This window comes from Rana temporaria, chromosome 1 (assembly GCF_905171775.1).
Source record: "Rana temporaria chromosome 1, aRanTem1.1, whole genome shotgun sequence".
NCBI classification, from domain to species: domain Eukaryota; kingdom Metazoa; phylum Chordata; class Amphibia; order Anura; family Ranidae; genus Rana; species Rana temporaria.
In genome coordinates, this window is record NC_053489.1 from 60495015 (window position 1) to 60517830 (window position 22816).

General features: G+C 41.6%; 1 protein-coding gene across 2 annotated transcripts in view; it reads left to right on the top strand.

Annotated features, from left to right (window-relative positions):
- WDR70 (WD repeat domain 70) overlaps nt 1–22816 on the top strand; it is a 422360-nt gene that overhangs the window by 391607 nt on the left and 7937 nt on the right. For both annotated transcript variants that reach the window (XM_040338525.1, XM_040338517.1), the window contains exon 17: nt 22404–22566. In XM_040338525.1, the coding sequence (XP_040194459.1) occupies nt 22404–22566 (163 nt within the window). The remainder of the gene's footprint in view (nt 1–22403; nt 22567–22816) is intronic.

Consider the following 22816-nt stretch of genomic DNA (forward strand, 5'->3'; position numbering starts at 1 on the left):
ACCCTGAACAGACCTGAACAATCAATCATTGCTCCCTTGACTGCAGAAGGAACCAAAAACGAATATTGCCCAGCATCCTACACTAAGTGGGTGCTACATAGCTCTCTGAATTCTTAGTTAAATTTCCCCTCACTTCATGTCCTGGTGACTACACCGTCACCCACACAGGATGTGAGGGAAATTATCAACCCAAAGACGAGGACCACAAGAACTACTAGTAAAATGTGAAAAATAATAGAAATTAAGAAAATTTAAAAACATATGTATATAAAAAGATAAAAAAAGTGGTATCTTCTGCTTGGCTGCAGTCACTGTTCTGCAGATTTTTTTATTTTCTTTCTGGTTGGCTTTTTTGATTTATCATTTAAAGTTTGTTGAGCCAGGTGATGTCAGCACGGCCACCCACAACTTGAATTGCAGCTGATTTAAGCCATGTATGGCCATCATTATATAAAACATCCACATAGTTCAGCAGGTCTAGGTAGATCAAATGAGCACCTGTGTTGCAATCATTTTTCGATCAGGCAACATTTTTATTGGCCTTTTAGCTGTGTTCAGCTATTTAGCCACTGTTGCTATTCTTTGATCCTGAGCAGCGAAAATCCCATCAGTGTAAATGGCTTGACCAAGCTATAGATATTTTAATGGCATTATTGAAAGTAAAATGATCATTCATGATGACAGATGCACTTTCACAAATAAAATTTTCATGCTGCTGGAAAAAATCAGTAGACATGGCCACATATAGGCAGACAGCGGCGTTCTATTATTAACTCTACAGTTACCAGTTCTTGGTGACCTTTTTCCTGGCAGTGACAGATCTAAAATATATCAGGTGCATTTTTTCCCCTCTGCAGCCTTGTACGTTGTTTATGTTAAACTCTCTTTTACGCATTTTTTGCATTGTTCATCCAGTCACTGCGCATTCCTTCTTCACAAAGATGTATTTAAGCACATTTTTGCACCTTTTGTTTTTAAAAGCGGGACGTCTTCAGTGTGAAAAATTAACTTTTTGCAGCTGTGTTAAATTCAGAGGCAATAAAAGGCCCACTTTTTGACTTACAGATGCAGGCGTATTCATTTTGGAAGTTTGCATATACCAACATATCATAATTGGTTAAATGTTCCTTTAAACTATAGTGTATTACTAGTGAGCATCTACTTTGTGTTAATACATCAGTTTTTAACCTTAAAAATATATTTACAGGCTTACATGGTTAGATGGGAGACAGACCTCCAGGAGACTATTAAACTAGATGAATGGCATAATATGGCTCAGGGGGCCTCGAAGTCGCTCATTAATACATCAATCATTGAAGCCAATTACAAAGTGCTCTTGCAATGGTATATGGTTCCAGCAAGGCTGGCGACATATATGCCAGGAGCATCCCCTCTGTGTTTCCGCGGATGTGGTCAGCAGGGCACCATGTACCATGTGTGGTGGCAGTGCCCTCAGGTACGGCGCTACTGAATTAGGGTGTATAATTTTATTTACACCCTCACCCAGGTGAATTTAGTGAAATCCCCGAAACAGGCACTTCTGGGCAGCAAGGTGGAGACGGCATCAAAATCCCAGAGACGTCTTATAACGTTTATATTTTTGTCTGCAAAAATTATTATTGCAAAATCCTGGAAAACAGTAGCCTTGCCATTTGCACAACTTTAAGCATAAGCTTTCTTGGATTATGCTTGATGAACGTATGACAGTGATACTACAAGATAAAATGCAGATGTTCAAGAAAGTCTGGGACCCATGGGTTGAGTACCTGACGGGAGATCCCAGATCTTTACCAGATTAGAGATGTCTCTGACTGGTCGGGTATAGGAGCACGGGGTCACTTTCTCTTTCTCTACCCTCTCTACTTCCTCTCTATTCTTCCATTCTATCCTTTCTTTCCTCCTCTATTTTCCCCTTTTTTTCTTTCCATTATTTTTATTTTTATTTTTTTTCTTTATTTATTTTTGAAGGGTATAGTATATATATATATATATATATATATATATATATATATATATATATATATATATATATATATATATATATATATATATATATATATATATATATATTATATACTTTACTCGTTTTTGAGTTTGAGATTGTATTCCTTTTTTTTTTCTCTGTGAAAATTTCAATAAAAAACATTGAAACTGAAAAATATGTTTACATGGGACCTTCACATTTATTGCTCTATAGTCAAACCCAAACATCAAAGTGTACCTTCATCCTCCCCAGCCACCTCTTGCCATCTCATCCCCACCTAGCAATTGTTTTTATTAATTATTTAAAATGTATACGTTTTTCCAGGGAATTCTTCTATTTCCTAGGTTTTTGCCTAGGTGAGAATGTTGTTCACTTTCCGCAGCCTCCTGGGATACTCATGTCATGAATCCTAGGAAGGCCATGGGTTATCCTAGTGTGCATGCCCTGTAGTGTGTCATTGCTTAATACTTGACGTGGCACCTGCATGTCATCAGGGGGCCATCTGCAAGAACGCAGAAAAGACAGCTGGCTTCCTGATGACATCACAGATGAAGATGGTGATGCAGGACCCGTTACACAGCAATGGCATGGTGTATCCCTACAGAACATCGCTGAACATATTAATCTGATTCCTCCTGTATTGATTTGTATTGTAGCTGTACTGTGGACTACTCGGGGGGGGGAATAGCTTTGGGGGATGTTGGCTTCAAGTGAGGTTCCTCTTTAAAGTATATAAGCTTGAGTATATGCATGCAATCTCAAAAGACATTTTCAATAGTTTTAAGTCTACAAAATATAAATGTAGCGCTGAAGTGCAACTAATAAAGAGTACACTAAACGAAATGCAATGTACATATATAAGGGACTGAATATTGAACCGTACACCAAACTGAATAAAATGTACATAAATGAGTGAATATATGTCCAAAAAAATCTGTATGAATACAGTCTTTGTGAAAAGTGATATTCCAAACAACAAGTGAGAAGTGCTCCCTTAATCCAATCGTGAAAAACACCAGGATAGGAAAAAGGCCGTCACCAACTTCAAGAGAGGCTTACCGGACAGATTGAACCCTAAGGAAAATACGTTCGCAGGGTCAATCAAGCATATGTAAATCTGATAGGCCAATCGAATGCTGCAGCTCTCAAACGACCTCCAAGGACTCCAAATGGCGATAACCAAAAGTGAATGATATACGCATGTATGGAATGACTCAGCAAAAGGTCAAAAAACAAGGCCAATCGGAGAATAACCAGAAGAGAAAATAGAAAAAAAACACATAGCATAATACTGTATTACAAATGTATTTAATGTAGGTTGGAAACACTTACATTATATGTAGAAGTATGCGCTGATCAGATAAAAAGTGTCAGCAGTGGAGTACCCGACATGTTTCGCAGCCTCGTGCATCGTCTGACGATGCACGGGGCTACAAAGACTGTATTCATACAGACTTTTTTTTGGACATGTATTCACTCATTTATGTACATTGTATTCAGTTTGGTGTACGTTTCAATATTCAATCACTTATATATGTACATTGCATTTATTTTAGTGTACTCTTTATTAGTTGCACTTCAGCGCTACATTTATATTTTGTATACTGTTTTTCCATTTGTCTATTGGTTTTGTAGCTGCGCACCCTTTGTAGACCACGCAAAATGTTTTTGTTTTCTGTTTCCAATAGTTTTAAATCTGCTGTAATAAAATTGGGTGATCCTGCCATAAAAGCTTTCTGCAGGCACTTCCTATTACAGGGTGACATTTCTCTGTTCCGGTCTCCCAATTTTGACCTGTTGTCGACCTGTCACATGCTCTTCCACCTGAGACTGTGGTAATGCGCATTGTACAGGTATTCACGGTCCTTGTTCTCATCTCATCCTGAGAAATGCCATGCAACCAAAGATTTTGGACTGATGGTGTGTACGGCACTTCAGAGGTGAACCGATGAAACCGGTCCGACAGGCCAGTCTCATCGGTTTGGTCCGACCGTGTGTACGGGGCCTTAGGGTTTTTATGTACTTTAAAGTTAACCTTTTTTGGAAGAGTGGCAAGAAGAATGCCATTATCTAAAGAAGGCCATAAAAAGTTTGCAGTTTGCAAGAAGCCAGGTGGGGGACACAGCAAACATGTGGAAGGAGGTGCTCTGGTCAGATGAGACCAAAATTTAACTTTTTGACCTAAAAGCAAAACGCTATGCGTGGCAGAAAACTAACACTGCACATCACCCTGAACACACCATACCCACAGTGAAACATGATGGTGGCAGCATCATGTTGTGGGGATGATTTTCTTCAGCAGTGACAGGGAAGCTGGTCAGAGTTGATGGGAAGATGGATGGAGCCAAATACAGGGACATTTTAGAAGATTATTATTATTATACAGGATTTATATAGTGTTAACAGTTTGCACAGCACTTTACAACATCAGGGAAGACAGTACAGTTACAATACAATTCAATACAGGAGGGATCAGAGGGCCCTGCTCGTTAGAGCTTACAATCTAGAAGGGAGGGTCAAATGGAACAAAGGGTAGTAGCTGTGGGGGATGATCAGATGGACAAAATGAAAATACAGTTGTTAGGTGTGGGTAGCATAGGCTTCTCTGAAGAGAAGGGTTTTCAGGGATCCTCTAAAAGCTAATAGAGAAGGAGATAGATGGACAGATGGGGGTAAGGAGTTCCATAGGCTTGCAGAGGCTCTGGAAAAGTCCTGGAGACGAGCATGAGAGCAGGTGATGAGAGAGCTAGAGAGCAGGAGGTTTTGAGAACAACGAAGAGAACGATTAGGTTGGTATTTAGAGACTAGGTCAGTGATGTAGCTGGGGGCTGAGTTATGGATGGCTTTGTAGGTAGTTGTTAGTATTTTGAATTTCATTCGTTGGGTCAGCGGAAGCCAGAAGATAACCTGTTAGAGTCTGAAAAAAGACTTGAGACTGGGGTGGAGGTTCACCTTCCAGCAGGATAACGACACTAAACATACAGCCAGAGCTACAATGGAATGGTTTAGATCAAAGCATATTCATGTGTTTGAATGGTCCAGTCAAAGTCCAGACCTAAATCCAATTGAGAATCTGTGGCAAGACTTGAAAATTGCTGTTCACGGACGCTCTCCATCCAATCTGAAAGAGCTTGAGCTATTTTGCAAAAATGTCACTCTTTCGATGTACAAAGCTGGTAGAGACATACCCAAAAAGTCTTGCAGCTGTATTTGCAGTGAAAGGCGGTTCTACAAAGTATTGACTCAGGGGGGCTGAATACAAATACACGCCACACTTTTTATATATATATTTGTAAAAACAATTTGAAAACCATTTATCATTTTCCTTCCACTTCACAATTATGTGCCACTTTGTGTTGGTCTATCACATAAAATCCCCATAAAATACATTTACATTTTTGGTTGTAACATGACAAAATTTGGAAAATTTCAAGCGGTATGAATACTTTTTCAAGGCAATGTAAATTCAAACAGCATATTGCACATTACAAAAAAAAGGAGAAACACAAGGAAAACAAAAATGTGTTCCTTCGTGCTGCCTAGGCAAGGGTGATGTCACGAGTAAGGGTGAGCTCCGGCGTGTTCGCATAGAACACGTGCGGAGCCCGCCAGGAAGTCGGCACCCGCGCTGCGCTAATCACAGCCAGGCAGACATTTCCCGATCTCTGCAGCCGAGCATCGGGAAATGTCTGATTGGCTGTGATTAGCGCAGCGCGGGTGCCGACTTCCTGGTGGGCTCCGCACGTGCTCTATGCGAACACGCCGGAGCTCATCCTTAGTCACGAGCTACTGAGAATTATTCGTATTCCCAATCGAGTAGGAAGATGACCCCCGAGCAGTCAGGCACTTTCACTGGCACTTTGCCTCTGTGCAGGAGCTTCCTGTAATAAGGACCAATCACTGCTGCTCTCTCTCCTTGTGCTCGGTGACTGGCCTTGTCTGTAGTCTTCTGCAGGCAGTCTGTAGTGGGCTAACCTGCTCAGTCTGCACAAGCTTTGTGCAGCACAGGGCCAATGTCACTGCTACTTTTACAAGGTAATATCTGAGCTTTTTAAAACCATTTGCTACACACAACATTCATTTATTTCCTTTGTGTGGCCGGTGTTCAGTTTATATAATGAACTATTTAACTTTTAAAAAAAAATGAGGAAAATTACGTTTCTGGTTCCAGTTGATATTTTCCTATTGCTTTGTAGAGTATAAGATATTCTTTTAGCTGTTAATTTCAGAATTTATGACCTCGACATTCTGTTGATCTGCTCCCAACATGTGATTTTGTGTATTTGGATTACAGCTATGCATGATATCAGTCAGTGAAAGATTGTTGGGTAGATTATCTCAGCATTTATACTTCTAAAGTTTCCTGTCCAGATTTGTTTCATTCATACGTCATTTGCGGTCTGCGCGCCGTGTTTTTTCCCCGAAATGCACTTGTTGCTGTGTGGCACACCAGGAGTATGTGCCGGAAATCTGATAAGCTTTACCCAGCATGATGAAGTGCTTCTCTTATGATGTAACCTGAGTCTTGGTGGTGAAAGGTACGATGACATACAGCAGGTCCACAACATATATCACACATGGGCGAAGGTCAGAATAAACAGAAGCAACGTGCTCTGCTCAGCTCCTGTGTGGAATCCTGCTGTAATGAAGCATGTGGTACCTGTAAACTGTTAAAATGAGCCCCCCTTGAAACTAGGTACCAGGAGGTGCCAAATAGCTTTAGGTCAACTATCATCTCCAGAGCACCATGGGAACCCATGGAAGTTCCTATACAAATTTTAACATTCTGCAATAGGTATTTGCATAGACTTAAGATGGCCACACTTGTAAAGATTTTTTTTGTTTAGCCTTATCTATAGATTTCACCATAAATGCTAAACAGCATGAATGGACAAATCTCCGGTAACCAGCACCCACAACTGTCAGAATACTTCAGAGGTGACTGCAGCTGGTTGGTTGGCATTACTCAATCAAGCTTTTTCAACCTGGGTGGTGGTGGCAGGGCCACCCATGGCTCTGATTTTTCCAAATTCACAGAATTCAGCTGAAATTTGAGTTGTGTACTGCCAGCTTTGATCATGCCATGATGTGAACATAAATTCTGTTGCAAAGACTTAGGTAAAAAGTGATGGGGTGGGCGATGTGCCTACATGTCCTACACCCACAGTTTCAGCAATTATTTGAAGGGCACAGCAGTGTTCCCTATAGGGCCGTAACAATTAATCGACAACTAATGGATTATGAAATTGATCGATTACAATTTTCATAATCGATTAATCGGCCAGTAACAAACATAATGGGGTTAAAAAAATAAAATTAGCCCTTTTATAGTACAAAAAAGCAAATTGCTACTGTAAATATTACTTTCACTGTCCCACAGTAAAAAAAATGAACCCCTTACAGTAGCGATTATTTGCTCTTTTTGTACCTTTTTCTGTTTTTTTAACTCCATTATGTTACTAAACATCTCAGGCCTGGGGTCACACCTCTGTTTTTTGGTGCTTTTTGCAGAAACACACTACAATTCATATACATGTTTTCCTATGGGACACGTTCACATCCATGATTTTTTTTCAGCTGCTGTGTATTTGGAAAGGGCAAGGACTTTTTAACGCAAAACGGTACTATTTTGTTTTTTTTGGTTCAATATACTTTAATGGAGAAGCTGCAAAAAAGCATGTAATGTATTTTTTTTTGTGGTAATGTATTGTTTTGCGTTTTGTAATCTGCCCAACAACAAATTGGCTCAAAAAAATTAAAAAATGTATTTCTTTTTTTTTTAAGGCTATTATGCGATTAATCGAAACAATAATCGGCCAACTAATCGATTATGAAAATAATCGTTAGTTGCAGCCCTAGTTCCCTACCTAAAGCCCAACTTTGAAAAAAAAAAAGTGTATGTATATATGTATGTGTATATATATATATATATAGGATCTCACAAAAGTGAGTGCATCCCTCACATTTTTGTAAATATTTTATTCTATCTTTTCATGTGACAACACTGAAGAAATTACACTTTTCTACAATGTAAAATATTCTACAGCTTGTATAACAGTGTAAAATAAATTGCTGTCCCTCAAAATTTCTCGACACACAGCCATTAACCATGAATGCCAACAAGTACTATGACATACTGAAGCAGAGCATGATCCCCTCCCTTCGGAGACAGTGTCGCAGGGCAGTATTCCAACATGGTAACAACCCCAAACACACCTCCAAGATGACCACTGCCTTGCTAAAGAAGCTGAGGGTAAAGGTGATGGACTGGCCAAGCATGTCTCCAGACCTAAACCCTATTGAGTATTTGTGGGGAATCCTCAAACAGAAGGTGGAGGAGCGCAAGGTCTCTAACATCCACCAGCTCCGTGATGTCATCATGGAGGAGTGGAAGAGGACTCCAGTGGCAACCTGTGGAGCTCTGGTGAACTCCATGCCCAAGAGGGTTAAGGCAGTGCTGGAAAATTATGGTGGCCACACAAAATATTGATACTTTGGGTCCAGTTTGAACATTTTCACTTAGGGTGTACTCACTTTTGTTTCCAGCGGTTTGTGTTCAGTTATTTTGAGTGGACAGCAAATTTACACTGTTAAACAAGCTGTACACTCACTACTTTACATTGCAGCAAAGTGTAATTTCTTCAGTGTTGTCACATGAAAAAATAGAATAAAATATTTACAAAAAAGTGAGGGGTGTACTTACTTTTGTGAGATCCTGTATGTGTACGTAGGGGATCAAATAATTTGATTCCCTGCACATTTTGTAAATTTTAAGAATTATTTTTATCATAGGTGTATTTTAAATGATAGAGACAGAATATCAACCAAAAATCCAGAAAAAAACAAACACGATACAAATGTTATAAATTGAGTTGCAGTTCAGTGAGTAAAATAAGTATTTGATCTCCAAGCAAAACATGACTTAGTACTTGGTGGGGAAACCCTTGTTGGCAAGCACAGAGGTAAGGCATTTCTTGTAGTTGATTACCAGGTTTGCACACATCTCAGGAGCATGCTCAGTAGGTAACCGGTTTCCCTTACGACGAAGGTCGGCTTCGGGTCCCGGCATTGCAGGCTCCCTGGACAGGTAAGTGTCCATATATTAAAAGTCAGCAGCTACATTATTAGTAGCTGCTGACTTTTCTTTTCTTTTTTTCCCAGGCAGAACACCGCTTTAAGGTTGTTGCAATGCATTGTAATGTGTTGAAATGCAGCATGTTTAGTTTTCACCCAACGTACACCAACTCACTACTGCTGGTGCAAGCTGGACCTTTTGGAAACCATGGATTTCAGTTTGTCGTTGCATTGCACCTGCAATGTGCAATGCAGCCCCAACATACAGTATGTAGTTTGAAAAGGCCCTTAGAGGAAGTTTGGGCCACACTTAGGGCCAGATTCTCGTAGATCGGCGTTAAACTATGCAGCCGTGACGTATCTCGTTTACGTTATGCGGCCGCAAGTTTTACGGGCAAGTGCTTGATTCACAAAGCACTTGCCTGCAAAGTTGCGGTGGCGTAGCGTAAATTCTCCGGTGCAAGCCCGCCTAATTCAAATGATCCAGGTAGGAGGCGTGGATCATTTAAATTAGGCGCGTTCCCGCGCCGATCGTATTGCGCATGCGCCGTCCCTAAATTTTCCCGACGTGCATTACACTAAATGACGTCGCAAGGACGTCATTGGTTTCGACGTTAACGTAAATAGCGTCCAGCGCCATTCACGGACGACTTACGCAAACGACGTACTTTTTTAAATTTCGACGCGGGAACGACAGCCATACTTAACATTGGTTGCCCCTCATGTAGCAGGGGCAACTTTACGCGTCGCAAAAGCTACGGAAACGTCGTAAATTCACTGCGTCGACCGCGCGTACGTTCGGGAATCTTGCGTAAATAGCTAATTTGCATAGACGAGCCTTACGCCTGTCAGATCTAATGGATATCTATGCGTAACTGATTCTAAGAATCAGTCGCATAGATACGCCGGGCCAGATTAGGACTTATGATGGCGCAAATGGCGTTGCGCCGTCGTAAGCCCTTTGAGAATCTGGCCCTTAATACGTTTTTTTTTTTTGGCCTTCCTTTGGATCAGCTATGCATTTAGGCTGAGTTCACACTTCTATGATTCAACTCTAAGTGAGATTATGTAGTACTACTTACATGTGGTTTGCATATTCTATTAGGTCAAAATGGCACTGGAATCGCACCAAAGTAGCAAAGGACGCTTTTCCAAAATTGTTCCATGCTGAGTCACATTGATGTGAATGAACACTATTGAAAACAATTTGATTTTCATTGTCATGTGATTCTGTGCGACTCAAGTTGCATCTGAAATTGCACTAGTGTGAACCAGTCCTTATGGTTTTGAGGATACAAGTTTTTTTTTTTAATCTATTGTTTTGGTTAAAGTCAATAAACTTGTCTTTTTATGGCTTAATTCTGTAACAGGTTTTATTTTTTATTTTTTTTACTTCAGTTGCGAGGTGCCACAGTTTAATTCCCGAAATGCCTATGGCCTAGCACTATGATGGTGATGCACACAGCCATTTGCATTTGAACGTGTTCAGACGTGCTCTAACTTGCACTCGCATGGGTCACAGACCAGTTGACTTAGCCTTTATAATATAGATAGTAATATAAGAAATAAATGAATAATTGGGGGGAACTAATGCGCAAACCACACTCGACAGAGAACAGCTAAAAAATATAAGATAATTAACTACACATCAACCATAACTAAAATAAGATAAGAAAAATGGTGAGTAAAAAAATAAATAAAAAAATATATAATAAAAAACCATAGCAGCAGCCACAACTCAAATAGTGTTCACACACTGATACAATGTGAGGAATGGGGGGTGTTGAGGTGCTTACTAATTAAATAATATGTATTACAAAGTACGTAAAAAACAACATTAAAATTAGTGCAAAAACTATCTAATCTTTATTCTTTATTGCATTTTCTTTAATGCATCTTCTTTGCATTTCCTCAAGATTTTTTGCACTAAATATTTGCACTTTATTTTGATATCTTTATGCACTATATTATGCACATTGTACTATTTTGATAGTTTTTGCACTCATTTTAATGTTGTTTTTTACGTACTTTGTAATACATATTATTTAATTAGTAAGAGCCCCATCACCCCCCATTCCTAATATAAGAAATAAGAATTGTGTGTGTTGCACTGTTGACAGAAAATGAGTGACAGGAATCTGGAGCAGCGGATTAACATCAAATTTTGCCTTTTTTTAAACATCAAACTTTAACTTTGTTTCAACATGTTTATAGTGAAGATTCCATAGAAATCAAGGGTTTTTGAATGACATAGGATGTGTAAGGAGGGACGGGGAGATGTTCACAATGATGCAAGATACTGGCAGCTAAAAAATGCAAAGGACGGATGCAAATGTGGTCACAGTGAATCCTCGTCTGTTTAGATTGAAGATTGACTGTGCGAATGATGATGGAAAAAATGAACAAGGAAACATTGCAGCATATTCTAATGCCGCGTACACACGACCGTTTTTCGGGTTGTAAAAAATGAAATTTTTAATGGTCTAGAAAAAACAACGTATTTTTCAACCCGATCGTTAAACTGGCCTTGCCTACACACGTTCGTGAAAAAAAAAATGCTCTAGCAAAGTGCGGTGACGTACAACAGGTACGACGGCACTATAAAGGGGAAGTTTCATTCAGATGGTGCCACCCTTGGGGCTGCTTTTGCTGATTTCGTGTTAGTAAAAGACGATTCGCGCTTTTCAGTCTGTTACAGCGTGATGAATGTGCTTACTCCATTACGAACGCTAGTTTTACCAGAATGAGCGCTCCCGTCTCATAAATTGTTTGAGTATGCACGTTTTTTTTCACGTCGTTAAAGCCCACACACAACCATTTTTTACGACGTTAAAAACGACAACGTTAAAAACGTTGTGAAAAATTAGAGCATGTTCTAAATTTTTAATGCCCATTTTTTACATCGTGAAAAATGCTCTGGAGCCCACACACGATCGGTTTTAATGACATTAAAAAAAACATCATTTTTTACAACCCGAAAAACGGTTGCGTGTACGCGGCATAACAGAGAATTTGGGAATGAGGAGGATTACCACAAAGATGGTATCTCGAATCTTGACAGCAGATCAAAAAGAATGTCGTCTTCAAATTTCGTCTGATCTTTTGAAGAATGCCAGTCCATTCCGGGAATTAAATTGTCACACCTTGCATGCCTCTATTCATGAGACTCACAGAATACACAGATTGGTACATATCAGTACCTGCACCCACCACAGAGGGACATTAAAATACTAAAGAGATATTTGGGAAGAACTTGAAAAACTTAAAGGAAGCCCTCACAAACATAAGGAGAACTTTCAAACCCTCTAAAGATAATGTTCCTTGTGGGATTTAAAAACAGGACCCCAGCACTGCAAGGCCTTGAAGTAGAATGTCAGAGGATTACAATCTCATAGTGAGTGACTGTTTTAAGACCTTTCACATATGATGCACAGATCTATTAGTCAGGCATGTTATTATGAAGACATAATAATCCTAACCACAGTGGTCAGATAACCGCTATTCCCTTGGACCTGACTGATGGGCCTTTCCAGAGTTTTGGTCATTTTAGAACTTCTTGACATTTGTGGTTACAGCGACGTGAATTATGCAATTCAATTCCAGTGGCCAGGCACGAGTAAGGAGAGCGTGCTTGTCCTACCAAAACAGATACGTAATCTTAGATCTGCTAGACTCTTTGATGCCAAGTGCCAATGTGTCACAGAGGAAGCGAGTGTTCAAAAGAATGCCTTAATAGAGATGTCTGCAATTACTGGGCTATGAATAGCCATGTTCACTGCTGTGAGTCACAGCAAAGTTGTAGAGCCCCCGGAGTCTGACACTTGCACTCATTCTCTTCATGGCACGGCTCCAAGGCAAAGCTAATAGTATTAATAGCCCCATCTCATATTTTTCAGCATTGCTTTACAGGTGTATGGCACTACATACAGGGCTGCTATGAAGGGCCTAACCAAAACAAAAAAAACTTTTGTTTGGCTGTTGGGATGTAAGATAAACTTTGATTTCCTGATGACATAAGATATAGCTAGCCAGACTCCAATCGCTTATATCGATCATATCTCTCTCTCATATTATATTATATATTATAGATCTCAACTGGGCAAACATCTCATGCTGGATATCTATACTGATATGCAGGGCCAGTGCTACCACTAGGCAAACTAGGCAGCCGCCTAGGGTGCCCTTCTGTCTAGGGCACCTGGCCTCTGGTTTTCCTTCTCTCTGTAACAAGCAACTAAGTCTCAGCATCAGCAGGCAGCCGCCGCTCCATTCGCACATAGTGTCAGAGGCGTAGCGGTGGCGGAGAACTGTGTCTCGACATCAAATGAATGGAAGCAAGCAAACATTAATTGATGGGAACAGGTAGGCTGCATTTGATGGGCGCTGGTAGGCTGCATTTGATGGGCGCTGGTAGGCTGCATTTGATGGGCGCTGGTAGGCTGCATTTGATGGGCGCTGGTAGGCTGCATTGATGGGTGCTGGTAGGCTGCATTGATGGGCGCTAGTAGGCTGCATTGATGGGTGCTGGTGGGCTGCATTTGATGGACGTTTCATTAAAAAAAGGTGGGGTATACATGGGCAAGGCAAAAAGGGTGGAGTCGGGGGTGGAGCCAAGGTGGGGGTGGCAAAATTAGGTTTTGCCTAGGGTGTCAAAAATTCTTGCACCAGCCCTTCTGATATGGACTGGGTAATGTGTTAGGAATGAAAGGATGGCACATCATTTGATGGAAATGAAAATTATCCACCTACAGAGGGCTGAATTCAAAAACACCCCAAAAATCAAAGTGAAAAAATTATGCTGGAAGCTAGTCAATTTTGCTGAAATTGTAACAACTCAAAATGGTCCTCCGTAGTTTGTATGGCCCCCAAGTGCTTGTATGCATGCCTGACAACATCAGGGCATGCTCCTAATGAGATGACGGATGGTGTCCTGGGGTATTTCCTCCCAGATCTGGACCAGAGCATCACTGAGCTCCTGAACAGACTAAGGTGCAACCTGGTGGCACCGGATGGACCGAAACATAATGTCCCAGAGGTGTTCTTTTGGATTTAGGTCAGGTGAGCGTGGGGGTCATTCAGTGGTATCAATTTCTTCATCCTCCAGGAACTGGCTGCATGCTCTCGCCACATGAGGCCGGGCATTATCGTGCACCAGGAGGAACCCAGGACCCACTGTACCAGCGTAGTCTGACAATGGGTCCAAGGATTTCATCCCGATACCTAATGGCAGTCAGGGTGCCATTGTGTAGCATGTAGAGGTCTGTGCGTCCCTCCATGGATATATCTCCCAGACCATCACTGACCCACCACCAAACCGGTCATGCTGAGCGATGCTACAGGCAGCATAAGGTTCCCCAGACCCTTTTACATCTGTCACATGTGCTCAGGGTGAACCTGCTCTCATCTGTGAAAAGCATGGGGCACCAGTGGCGGACCTGCCAATTCTGGTGTTCAATGGAAAATGCCAATCGAGCTCCACAGTGTCCAGCAGTGAGCACAGAGCACACTAGAGGACGTCGGGCCCTCAGGCCATCCCCATGAAGTCTGTTTCTGATTGTTTGGTCAGAGACATTCACATCAGTGGCCTGCTGGAGGTCATTTTGTAGGGCTCTGGCAGTGCTCACCCTGTTCCTCCTTGCACAAAGGAGCAGATACAGGTCCTGCTGATGGGTTAAGGACCCTCTACGGCTTTGTCCAGCTCTCCTAGAGTAACTGCCTGTCTCCTGGAATCTCCTCCATGCTCTTGAGACTGTGCTGGGGGACACGGCAAACCTTCTGGCAATGACACGTATTGATGTGCCATCCTGGAGGAGTTGGACTGCCTGTGCAACCTTAAGAGCCGGTTCACACTGGGGCGACTTTGGATCCGACTTGAAGTTGCCTCAAGTCGTCCCAAGTCGCGCTGTAGAGAAAAACAATGCAAGTGAATGGGAGCAGGGTTAATACACACGACTCGAGTCGCTCCGACTTCAAAAGAAGTTCCTGTACTACTTCAATCCGACTTGTAGGCAATTTGTACCCATTGATTTCAATGGAAGTCGCCTCCAAGTCTGATCACTGTCTTAACTGAAGTGACTTTCCAGGAAGATAACATGCATTTCTCAGGCAAACCTCTCCCTCCCCCTCCCTCCCCTAGAGCTGATTGTTTGATTGGCCACTGGAAAGTCTCCTGTCCTGGAGACGACTTCAAGTCGTGTTGTAAATCGCCCCAGATCGCCCTGTGGTTCATGCTCAAGTCGTGTCGGAGTCGCCTCTGAAAGTCGCGCTGGAAGTTGTGTCGCCCTAGTGTGAACCGACTCTTATACGGTCCAAGTATCGACTCGTGCTACCAGTAGTGACACTGACCCTAGCCAAATGCAAAACCAGTAAAAAAAACATTCACCTCCACCTGAAAAACCATTCCTGTTTTTGAGGTTGTCTCATTGTTGCCCATCTAGTGCACCTGTTGTTAATTTCAATTAACAGCAAAGCAGCTGAAACTAATTAACAACCCCCTCTACTACCTGACTGACCAAATCAATATCCCAGAAGTTCTGATTCGAAAGTGTTCCTTTATTTTTTTTTGAGCAGTGTGTGTGTGTGTATATATGTATATATATATATATATATATATAAAAATGTGTATGTGTGTGTATATATGTATATATATATATATATATATATATACAGTACAGACCAAAAGTTTGGACACACCTTCTCATTCAAACAGTTTTCTTTATTTTCATGACTATAAAAAATTGTAGATTCACACTGAAGGCATAAAAAATATGAATGAACACATATTATACATGGAATTATACATAACAAAAAAGTATGAAACAACTAAAAATATATTTCATATTCTTGGTTCTTCCACCTTTTGCAGCAGACCCATATATCTGCTAGGAAACCACTGCTAAAGAAAGGCAACAAGCAGAAGAGACTTGTTTGGGATAAAGAACACAAGGAATGGACATTAGACCAGTGGAAATCTGTGCTTTGGTCTGATGAGTCCAAACTTGAGATCTTTGGTTCCAACCCCTGTGTCTTTGTGCGACGCAGAAAAGGTGAACGGATGGACTCTACATGCCTGGTTCCCACCGTGAAGCATGGAGGAGGAGGTGTGATGGTTTGGGGGTGCTTTACTGGTGACACTGTTGGGGATTTATTCAAAATTGAAGGCATACTGAACCAGCATGGATACCACAGCATCTTGCAGCAGCATGCTATTCCATCCGGTTTGCGTTTAGTTGGACCATCATTTATTTTTCAACAGGACAATGACCCCAAACACACCTCCAGGCTGTGTAAGGGCTATTTGACCAAGAAGGAGAGTGATGGGGTGCTGTGCCAGGTGACTACCTCTTGAAGCTCATCAAGAGAATGCCAAGAGTGTGCAAAGCAGTAATCAAAGCAAAAGGTGGCTACTTTGAAGAACCTAGAATATGAAATATATTTTCTGTTTCACACTTTTTTGTTCTGTATAATTCCACATGTGTTCATTCATAGTTTTGATGCCTTCAGTGTGAATCTACAATTTTCATAGTCATAAAAATAAAGAAAACTCTTGAATGAGAAGGTGTGTCCAAACTTTTGGTCTGTACTGTGTATGTGTATATGTATATATATATATATATATATATATATATATATATATATATATATATATACATATATATATATATATATATATATACATGCCTTTTTTATCCTCAGAGAATAGGTGTTGGAACTCCCTACTTCTGAGTCGCCCCTCTTCTCCGCCCCTACCCACTTTCAAGCACCGTCCCTTGGTTCCACCTCCCAGCACCACCTCATTTAGAGAATGCAGAACCAAATATCATTTTGTTGTGCAAAGTAATTTGTATGGGATTTGTTAATGATAACACAAAAAGCAACATGGAACCCCTGCAACAGAATATTACCCCAGCAATAGTAGACCCCTGACAGCAAAAACTGATCTCCCAACAACCAGCATTAATATATTCTCTAGCAGCCAGAAACAATAGACTCCTACCCCAATAGTCAGTTAAAGCGACAGTGCTGTATCGCAAAAAATGGCCTGGTCAGGCAGGGGGAAAATCCTTCTGGGGCTGAAGTGTCTCTAGTCTGAATGTATATTCTTTGGGGAGTAATGAGATGAGAAAGTCATGCAGGAAAAAGTGGAATGAGCCTAAATATACTAACCAGTCCCTCTTTTTTAAAGTACTGAGAAATATAGGGCCAGATTCACAGATGAGATACGCCGTAGTATCTACTGATACTCCGGCGTATTTTCAAATTTGCCGCGTCGTATCTTAATTTGTGATTCACAAACAAGATACGACGGCATTTGGCTAAGATCCGACAGGTTTACGGCTTCGTACGCCTTCGGATCTTAGGCTGCAATACTTCGGCCGCTGCTGGGTGGAGTTCACGTCGTTTTCCAGCATCGGGTATGCAAATTAGCTTTCACGGCGATCCACGAAGCTACTCGCGTGCGTTACGTCGTCGCTCGTCGTTTTTTCCCGTCGCAAAGTTAAGCCATGTTAAAGTATGGCCGTTGTTCCCGCATCGAATTTGAATTTTTTTTTTTGTGTAAGTACGTTACGCACGTCGCCATTCACAAACACGTCGGGGTGCCGTAATTTCACGCAAAGCACGGCGGGAAATTTCCAAACGGAGCATGCACAGAACGTTCGGCGCGGGAACGTGCCTAATTTAAATGGTACACGCCCCATTTGAATTAGGCGGGCTTGCGCCGGACGGCTTTACGCTACCCTGCCGAAGTTTACACGCAAGTGCTTGGTGAATCAGGCACTTCCGCTGAAAACTTGCGGTGGTGTAACGTAAAGACGATGCGTTACGCCGCCACATTTGTAGATAGTAGATTAGTAGATCTTTTCCAGCAACAATTGACCCCTAGCAACATAAGCCCCTCCAGCAACAATAGATCCCCAACCAGCAACAATAGGCCACAAAGCAAAAATAGATCCCTTCTAGCAATAATCTATCCCCCAGCAGACCGCATCAATAGACCCTCCAGCACACCCCAGCACCCATTGTCATTGCATACTTTCGGTGCTGGAGGTGCCAGAGCGAAGTTCCCCCATGTTCCTGCTGAAAAAAAGCCCTGTGTGTGTGTGTGTGTGTGTGTGTGTATATATATAAAATATAGTGGCCCGGATTCAGAGAGAATTTACGCCGGCGTATCCATAGATACGCCGCGTAAATTCAAATCTGTGCCGGCGTATTTTCTTTCTGTATTCAGAAAGCAAGATACGCCGACATTAGCCTAAGATACGACTGGCATAAGTCTCTTACACCGTCGTATCTTGGGGTGCATTCTCACGCTGGCCGCTAGGTGGCGCTCCTGTCGTTTTCGGCGTAGAGTATCCAAATTACCTAGTTACGCCGATTCACAAACGTACGTTCGCCCGGCGGTAGTTTTTTACGTAGTTCGCGTAAGGCTTTTTCGGCGCAACGTTGCTCCTGCTATTAGGTAGCGCAGCCAATATTAAGTATGGACGTCGTTCCCGCTTCAAAATTAGAATTTTTTGTGTCGTTTGCGTAAGTCGTTCGTGATTAGGGCTGGACGTAATTTACGTTCACGTCGAAACCAATACGTCGTTGCGGCGTACTTGAGAGCAATGCACACTGGGCTATGTACACGGACGGCGCATGCGCCGTTCGTAAAACACGTCAATCACGTCAGATCATAACACATTAGCATAAAACACGCCCCCCTTTCCACATTTGAATTACGCGGGCTTAAGTCTGCCCCATTTACGCTACGCCGCCGCAACTTACGGAGCAAGTGCTTTGTGAATACTGCACTTGCTCTTGTAAGTTGCGTTGGCGTAGCGTAAATACAATACGCTGCGCCACCGTAACATAAAGCGCAGCTACCTGAATCTACCCCAGTGTGTGTGTGTATATAATATGTGTGTGTGTGTGTGTGTGTAATATATATATTTGCTGACTGGGTGTCATCGGCATCATCAAAGGTGGTTGAGTGATGCATGTCCCTGTCTCTCCACTGGCTGATGTCCACCGTCCTACAGCATAGCTTATGTCAGTGCTATAACTGATACTGCAGCAAACCAAAGAAGACGTACACAATTGTGCACATACAGTACAAAACTTCAGGAAATGTCGCCATTAAAAAATTGACCAGCAATGATCACTTAACTGTGCTTTCTGATCTGGTTTTCTGTTTATCTGTGCAAAGATTTTTGCCTGGCCCACATAAAGCTTTAAAGAAGTACAGTACAGGCAAAGCTCATTCGGCTGTACTTCTGTGGATCACAGGAGTGCAGTTCGTTCTGTACTACTGTGATCTGTTTTTAGCAGACAGCGGGCTAAAGTCCGCCGTCTGTTGATGTCACAGAGCTGGTCCAGGATAGGGAAGGATCCCAACCATATGTTCGGGATCCGCCCACAGGACCGGAATCTGACTCGGTCCTCTCAGACCGATGCTGGATCCACCTAGGTAAGTATGATTCTCTCTCAAAAAAAATCTAGAACCAACATATCCAACTTTCATACAGCTTGTTCAAGCTGGTTAGCTTTCATCATTACAGGAGAAGGGAGCCATAGGGGTTGATTTGCTAAAGGCAAATAGGCTGAACGCTTTGCAAGGAAATTTGCCCCAGATCTTAGTGAAGGTGGTGAAATTTCAAACTGCAAAGGTACTCAATCACGTGCAAGGAGAATAAAAAAAATGCAGAGCTTCACTAAGCACAGGGCAAAATTTCCTTGCAAAGTGAACAGTATATTTGCCTTTAACCACTAGCCGACCAGCCGCCATGTGTCCCCAGAGCTAATGCGCGTGCCCGGAAGGGGCGATGACCATCGGGCACCCATGATCGCTTGTGACAGAGCAAGAACCGGGATCTGTGTGTGTAAACACACAAATACCAGGTTCTCTCAGGGGAGAGGAGAGAGAGAGATCGTGTGTTCATACTAAGTATGAACACCGATCTCCCTCCTCCCCTAGTCAGACCCCTACCCCCCACAGTTAGAACACACCTAGGGAACACAGTTAACCCCTTGTTTGCCCCCTAGTGTTAACCCCTTTCCTGCCAGTGACATTTATACAGTAATCAATAGCTATTTTTATCTCTGTTTGCTGTATAAGTGTCAATGGTCCCAAAATAGTGTCAACCGTGTCCAATCTGTCCGCCGCAATGTCACAGTCCTGATAATAATCGCAGATCGCTGCCATTACTAGTAAAAAATAATAAAGATGTCATAAATCTATCCCCTATTTTGTAGACGCTATAACTTTTGCGCAAACCACTTAATATACACTTATTGTGATTTTTTTTTATTTTTTTTTTACCAAAAATATGTAGAAGAATAGATTATCAGGCTAAACTGAGGGGAAAAAATGAAAAAATTGGGATATTTATTATAGCAAAAACGACAAAATATTGTGTTTTTTGCAAAATTGTTGTTTTTTTTTTTGTTTATAGTGCAAAAAATAAAAACCGTGATCAAATACCATCAAAAGAAAGCGCTATTTGTGGAAAAAAAGGACATCAATTTTGATTGGGTACGATATCGCATGTACGCATAATTGTCAGTTAAAGCGACAGTGCTGTATCGCAAAAAATGGCCTGGTCAGGCAGGGGGAAAATCCTTCTGGGGCTGAAGTGTCTCTAGTCTGAATGTATATTCTTTGGGGAGTAATGAGATGAGAAAGTCATGCAGGAAAAAGTGGAATGAGCCTAAATATACTAACCAGTCCCTCTTTTTTAAAGTACTGAGAAATATAGGGCCAGATTCACAGATGAGATACGCCGTAGTATCTACTGATACTCCGGCGTATTTTCAAATTTGCCGCGTCGTATCTTAATTTGTGATTCACAAACAAGATACGACGGCATTTGGCTAAGATCCGACAGGTTTACGGCTTCGTACGCCTTCGGATCTTAGGCTGCAATACTTCGGCCGCTGCTGGGTGGAGTTCACGTCGTTTTCCAGCATCGGGTATGCAAATTAGCTTTCACGGCGATCCACGAAGCTACTCGCGTGCGTTACGTCGTCGCTCGTCGTTTTTTCCCGTCGCAAAGTTAAGCCATGTTAAAGTATGGCCGTTGTTCCCGCATCGAATTTGAATTTTTTTTTTTGTGTAAGTACGTTACGCATGTCGCCATTCACAAACACGTCGGGGTGCCGTAATTTCACGCAAAGCACGGCGGGAAATTTCCAAACGGAGCATGCACAGAACGTTCGGCGCGGGAACGTGCCTAATTTAAATGGTACACGCCCCATTTGAATTAGGCGGGCTTGCGCCGGACGGCTTTACGCTACCCTGCCGAAGTTTACACGCAAGTGCTTGGTGAATCAGGCACTTCCGCTGAAAACTTGCGGTGGTGTAACGTAAAGACGATACGTTACGCCGCCACATTTGTGCCTGAATCTGGCCCATAGAATTGTGTACAAGTTGTGTACAACTTTATCACAGATCCAAAAACTTGCAACACATGGCTATGTATTTTAGCCCTTATCTGCCATTATTCAGAAGTTCTGGACCTGGCCTCTGGGATTTAAAGGAGTGGTTTGCATGGCTCTATGCATGTTTAAGTTACAAACAAACCTTGTTCTTGTGGGTGTGAAATCTTATCGTGAATCCTTTATACTGTAAAAAAAAAAATGTACAGGTTTAGAGCAGTTTTGTATTCAAACATTGAGCAAGTAGTAATCAATTGGCCCAGATCTACATCGATCCATCTATTGTCCCAATTCACCCCCTTCCAAGTATGAGATCTAGTTGTATAGAAGAATATGCTGGAATGTTCAGTTGTTTTTTAATTGTTGTCAATCGTTTGCGGGGCATAGCCAAGGCTGTGCAGAAGCTGGTGGATTTAGAATAAACTTCAACTGTTGATATCATTAGACTTCATACTTTGGTGTTCATATACTGTGAGCTATGCAAATTATAGGGCAATTCATTCATAGTTTTTTTTACTGGCATTTTTGTGGAGTTTTTTTTGGTGTAAAATATCCTTTTATTTTGAGAGCAGTGATATAATTAAAAAAAAAAATTCTGGAACAACTAAACCCAGTAGCTCAAGAAACTACCTGGATATGACATTTTGTGATTCATAATACAATGATATACATAATTATCAGGCCACAACAGTTCTTTTAATAATCAGAAAAATATTACAATAATTCCGAGCTTTCAACAAACCACCAGCTATGTATGGTTTGTCAGTGTAGAGCTTGTGTGTAGCATATGGAATATGAATAAAAATACTGGAGTATGTACATGAATTATTTATGACACTCTTCTGTTGGGATAATCTTGGTCATAGATTTACATGCTTGTGTCATTTTCATAGTTGATCTTTAATGACTTATTGCTGTGATGTTGCAGGTCGTGGTGGGCGTGTGGGCACTCACGGAGGAACCCTGTCCTCCTTCATTGTGAAAAACATTGCTCTGGATAAGACCGATGACAGTAACCCAAGGGAAGCCATCCTTCGTCATGCCAAAGAGGCAGAACAGAACCCATACTGGGTTGCACCAGCGTATTCTACGTAAGTACATTCTGCATGCCATTCTGTTTTTTCTTCACTATTGCATCACAGAATATTACAATATTAATTTCAGACAATGTTAACAAGTGATTTGTTTTCTGCATTTTGAAAAAATATTTTTTTCCCATCAATGCTTATTGGACTATTTATTGTTGCGATAACCACTGCTACTTAAAGGCTGACTGTCACCCATTTGCTTTCCTACAGTGGAGGGTTCAATCATTTAGAAGGGAGGAGTGATCAACAGTGG